Below are 6,060 nucleotides of genomic sequence, written 5' to 3' on the forward strand. Positions count from 1 at the left end.
CCAGCTAGCTTGCTAGGAGTTTAATCAACATACATGCTATTGTAATAATGTCCTTATTTCCTCCATCTTGGTTTGTTGTCTGCTATCATTTTTATGTGTCTATTTACGATGAAGCGCGCATGGTACGTGGATCTAGTGATGTACCGATGTACTACACCCGCCCGTCCCAGCTACTTGTCATTTTTGTTTAAGCAGGCCTTCTTTAGAACAGGTAAATAAACAATTATAAAAAGAAGTGACCATAAATGTGTTGTCAAGCCGTAAAAGAGTAAATGTAATTCACTCCTGTATGCATTACTTTTTAAATGTGTCATCTGTGTGCATGCTAGCTCACTGGTTTGGGAGATTTAACTGAAATGGAGTCATCGTTATTAGTTACACCTGTGCTTTTGCTGCTATCAAAAAGCTCTGCTCTGAAAAAAAAGAGTTTCTTCCTTTGCAGAGCTTTTCCAGAAGGCCAGACACGGAAGATGGAAACAATGTAAATAAAGTCATGTGAAAGTTGAATGAAAGTTCAAACTTTGGAATCTGAAATGTTACTTCAAATACGAACCTTTTTAAAGGTTTTGGAGAACAGAAATGTATATGAATGCGAATAAATGTGCACCCTACAAAATACAATCTGGTTAGATTTCAGACTTTCAGACTGTTATTTAAAGTTGTTGCTTCATTTATTTCTCACATAAGCAGAGTGGAGCAGGTCTACTGTTGTCATACACAGCAGGATGAATTAAACAAGCTTGCAGTGTGCATCTCATTTTAGAGTTTTTAAGTCTCAGTAAAGATTGAGACAGTGCATGCAAGACAAGACAAAGACCCTGTTGCTGTGGATTTGTTTGACACAACATCTGACAGATTGTGTTACGTAGAAACATGCCTCGAGCACTAAAAATAATGAACACAAACGGATACGCCAGTCATAGTCTTTACTTCTGCTCCCACACACAGAATAAAACTCAAAAGTGTGCTTTAATAGAAGAGTATACACATGGACTTTAAATGGGTTTCCGGGATTGAACCCCCCCCCCCCCACACACACACACACACACACACACACACACACACAACACACACACACACAATCATGTCTAAACATGAACACATGCAGAGTATGAATGTAAAAACATGAATACACACACATACACCAAATATAGAATCTTTTGCTACGACACTTTCACTGTTGGAAACAAGAGGACTGAGAGCCATTTCATTTACATACAAATTGACACCCACCAGTCCACCACACGCACAATCTCCTGCCTAGCATGCATGTGTGTGTGTGTGTGTGTGTGTGTGTGTGTGTGTGTGTGTGTGTGTGTGTGTGTGTGTGTGTGTGTGTGTGTGTGTGTGTGTGTGTGTGTGTGTGTGTGTGTGTGTGTGTGTGTGTGTGCCTGTGTGTTTGTGTGTTTATGCATGTGTGTGAGCGGTGTAGCTGCTCTGCTGGCATCAGTGAAGGTGCAATTCTGTCCTGCTGCTTTTCCTGCTCAATGAAACTAGACACAAAGAGAAAGAAAGACAGAGGAAGAGATGGAGGCTCTGATTTCATCCTCCCTATTCAGTTTAGCAGCTTTTTAATTGGCAAAACAGCCATAAACAGGAGCCATCAAAGAGGCCCCATGCAGCCTGGAGTTTGTCATCTCCCTTTAGCTCTGAGTAATCATGGGATGAGGCCTAGAAGTGTCCTCTGATCAGAGTTCTCTTCTTGTCACAAGGAGATTAAGGATCACTTGAAGTGATTGAGCATTTTACAATAATGAGCTTTGAGGGACTGATCATTACAGCAGGAGGGGAAATGTGGCTGTAATGACTGAGCATGATACAGTAACATTAACATTTAACGGTAACACCCCCTGAGTTGGCAGAATTAACCAGCTCATCACTAGTGTCAACTGTGAGAGGTAAGTGCTACTGTCAGATGAGGAAAAGCAGTGCAGAAAGTAAATCAAATCAGATATCTGTCTCACTCTGCTGGTTAACAGGAGGCACTGCATAAAATGTCTCCATTAAATCACTCCGTGCTCTCTCTTGCATGCACGCTATATTAAAAAAGGGATGCATGTTTTATATGTATTTTTGGTTACACTTTATTTGTGTATGATTAAAGATACTTTTCTAATCATTTTAATTATTTGTTTTGGTTTATTAAAAGGGTAAACTGTTTTTATACAGGCTTTGATTTCCAGAGTAATTTACCTAAAAATATTTATTAAATATTATTTTGTTTTTTAAAACTTGATTCTCCATTTATGTAAAATGATCAAGAAAAACTTCCCATTTTTGCATGTTCAGCTGACTAAAAGACCTTTCTAAGTTATACGAGCAATGAATTAATCGGTAATTGGAAGCGTACCAAGTAAACAATTTCATTTTTCCCCTTTAATTATATAATATATAAATATTAAATATTTATCCTGGAAAATTATCAGGAAATTACAGACCTGTAATATAAAGTGTTAATTTATATATATATTTTTTTTCTCTCTCTCATTTCTCTCAGATTAGATGTCATAACATTTATTTATTTATTTACTTTTTTTGCTTAATGCAGGTTTAAGGGCACATCTCAAGAAATTGGTATATTGTTAAAAAAAACAAAAAAACATTCATATCGTTTATTATAGTTGAATCTACTCCATGGAAGCAGTTTGCTAGATGTAGCCAATTTTTATAAACATTATCAGAGTGTTTTACTCTCCAAGTATTTGCAATTAAAAACCTTCCACAATAAATTATCTTCTTATAACTTGATCTAAATTTACAATTAATTCTGGGATGTTTTGTCTGATAATGCAGCTAAAACCAATTACACAAAACACAATTGTATGCACAACGCAATCCTTCCCCTCCTCAAATAAAACCAATTAACCAATCAGTCACTGTAGGCTGATTTAATTTGCTATTAAGCTTCATTTAGTGAAGGCTGCAGTATAGAGTGGCAGATAATCAGCACCACATTTGATTATCCATTGAGAGAATTATACACTGCTCAGCGTGATGAACTAGCCGGTTTACAGAGATTATTTCTGTTATTATGGAGCTAAATGGCTCGGCCAAAGGCCTCAATCCGATTTAGCTCAATCGTAGAGAGCACCAGTGTCGTAAACTGCACTCACACTGTCGCATTACTCAAGTGTGGGTCTCATAAGTGTATGTGTGTGTGTGAACATGTTTCTACTTGCAATCCAGTTTAATTGACTCATTTGCAATTTCAAGGTTAATTTCTCTGCAGGTTCAATTTTTTTAATTAACAATGGAAAACCACAGAGTTACTTAATGTTGATTGGTGCATCGCTGCTTAATTTATTTAATCAAGATGTGATGAATAAACTAACTGGCAATATTTTAAAATATATAAATACGGATTTTGTTCAAGTATGGGAAGTACATAGTGATCATTGACTTACATAAGTTGTCCAGGCACCAACGCCCCCTGACTCATCCAATATAGGGGTTTAGGCCTTATTGAAATAGATTTTTGGTTTGTGCCATATAGAAATGTCACATTTTAAACATTTAAGGCACATTAGAGTTGAATTATGGGTGTGTATGTGTTTTTTCCAATATTAAATAGTTAGAGTATCCCTTTGATGCAGTTATCCAAAAGACTTTGGGTTGCAATGCTGTGACCTTGCATTAATAGTTTTGCTTTGCATTTAATTAGGGTGGAAACACGTCACAAAACAGCCGAGATAAATAGTCTGATAAATAGTCCTCAAAAGCTTTATTACAGTGTCGTCTGAGGGTTGCAAACTTCTTCTACAATGATACAGAAAATAAATTGAATTAACACAAAATAAAAATGTTTTGTATAGAACAGGTTTTGCTTATAAAACCTGCGTTCATTGTGATGTTATTTGTTTGCCCTACAGTATAGCATAGAAAATAATTAATCAAATATCATAAAATATCTATAATTACTGATGTGTAGTGTTCACCAGAATGCTACATAATTATACATATTTCAAAATCATTCTTCTCAAGTATAAGGCAACTTGGCAAAGGTTCCTCGCAGCACAGGTTAGAACATTTGAGGACAATATTTTTATTGCATGACAAGTAGGGAGCTACATCTAGCAAAACTGGATCAACTCTTTCATGCTGCATCCTTTCTCACAGCAAATATCAGATATTTTTCCAACAGCTCGTCTAACGCGAGAGGACATGGGGTACCAGGAGAAGACCCCTTTCTCTCCTTCAGATTCGGGAAGGGTGCTGACCGTCTCCATAGCGTGCTGCTCCTCTGCGGAGGCGTCCTGGTCCCCTGTGCAGGGGAGGGGGAAAGACATCTAGGATTTAGAGATTTAGCCCTGGAAATTGATAGTTTAGTGCTAGAAACTTCTTGTGAAACTCCAAAGAGAAGAAATAGATTGATTTAGAGTTAACTCAAGCAAGATATTGTATTTATTAAATTAACAATTTGAAAAGATGTATGAATGTATTACTGGATTAGAGGTCAGATATTCAAAAAGTTCAACAAAAAAAGTAATGTTTCTTCAGCAAGAACTCTCAAATCTGTCTCTAAATGTTTAAAATGTAAAATATCTCTCAAACCTATCAACAACTCAGAAGGTTTAAGTGAGCAATGGCTCTCAATCAATGCACCTAGTATTTTAAAATATATCATAAAGTACATACAGTGAAAGTTGTATTGATGTTGCCCAAGTTCTACGTCCGGGATGCTTCTCCTCAGCCGAGAGTTACCGCAGGACGACACGGCCAGGCGTATCAGCTCTCTCCCACACATCTTAATCCTCTCCTGTGCATGAACCACACACACTGCAGCCACCAGCACCACCATGAGAGACACCAAACACTTATCAGCAGACATTGTATGATTATTATTGCTCCTCGGTTGGTTGGAGTGGACGGTTAGATGAGAGGTGAGGTTGGGCTTGCAGAGAGCAATAAAGATGCGCAGTAACTTATGAGGTGAGCTTGAGGGGGTTTATATAGTCAATGTGTGTTACCCAGAGCGGTGGTTTAAAAAGTGCTGAGGCCACAGAGTCTTTGAAAATATGTATTCAGCCTTGGTGAAGGAAAAGCATGTCCTGATCCAGAGCTCAACTTAAGTGATGCAAAGTCTTCCGAAGGCTGAAACTCTCATTGAGATAAAAACCCGGTCTGACAGTGATCTATGACTCAGTCTTAAAAACATCAGAGGTATTAAGTGAGACATTTTGATAAAATTTTGGGTCTCAACAGAGACTGAGTCTGAATTTGCTATAAACCCATGCTTACAGATCTTAACGTTGATCAAGGAATCTGAATATAGTTTCATTGACATTATCCAAACTTGTTTTTACAGTGCACGGATGGAATACTTAACAACCAGCTGGGCAAAGGCCCACCGGCCCAAAGTGTCAGGGGCCATCCTAGCTCCAACTACTAAATGTCACTCATAGAGACCGGTATCAACTAGAAATAGACTCAAAATGACCACAAATAGACACAAAACCACAGAGAGATGCATAATGACTACAAAAGAAACAAGCAACAACAACAAAAAGATGCTAAACAACTATAACGCCTGTGTGTCTTGTTCCTATGTAGGAGTGGTGGTTGTGCCTTTTGCATGTCTTTTCTCAAAGGCCTATTGTCCGATAATCCACCCATATTTCCCTTCAATATGAGTTTCTTTTGTACCTTATCTTGACACATCTTGAGGGATGGGAGCTAATTGGAACAAAGTGCGACCAGCAAAAAAGATGTCAAGGATACTGACGCAACTATTCACACACATGGTTACCCTGGGCTGTACTGTAGTTGCATATACAGCCAAACAAAACATTTTTTTATAATTCCAGCACTGATAAAAAAAATAATAGGTGGCACTTTAACGTCATAAATGTACTTCTGGCAATGCTTGGCATTTTAATCTCTTATGAGATATCCTTCACTGGTAAGCAGTGATTATTACAGAGTAGGGTAGTGAATTGGAAACTCCAGCCTTACTTGTTCAATCTAATTAGGCTTTCATACCACTGACATCACAATGGACTCAAGGGAAATATCTACTGTGTCTATGCCTCTGAGTTACCTGTTTTGTTGTTTTTGCTGGTG

The 6,060-nt window shown here is 37.7% G+C and overlaps 1 protein-coding gene across 1 annotated transcript; it reads right to left on the bottom strand.

Annotated features, from left to right (window-relative positions):
* Positions 1–4,070: 4,070 nt before the first annotated feature.
* On the bottom strand, positions 4,071–4,840 carry insl3 (insulin-like 3 (Leydig cell)). The gene is made up of 2 exons (XM_054622665.1): positions 4,636–4,840; positions 4,071–4,261 (listed from the first exon to the last, which is right to left on the bottom strand). The coding sequence occupies exons 1-2, from the start codon at positions 4,826–4,828 to the stop codon at positions 4,071–4,073; spliced, it is 384 nt and encodes a 127-aa protein (XP_054478640.1). The 5' UTR covers positions 4,829–4,840.
* Between the last annotated feature and the right edge of the window lie 1,220 nt (positions 4,841–6,060).

The sequence above is a fragment of the Anoplopoma fimbria genome, chromosome 3 (assembly GCF_027596085.1).
Source record: "Anoplopoma fimbria isolate UVic2021 breed Golden Eagle Sablefish chromosome 3, Afim_UVic_2022, whole genome shotgun sequence".
NCBI classification, from domain to species: Eukaryota; Metazoa; Chordata; class Actinopteri; order Perciformes; family Anoplopomatidae; genus Anoplopoma; species Anoplopoma fimbria.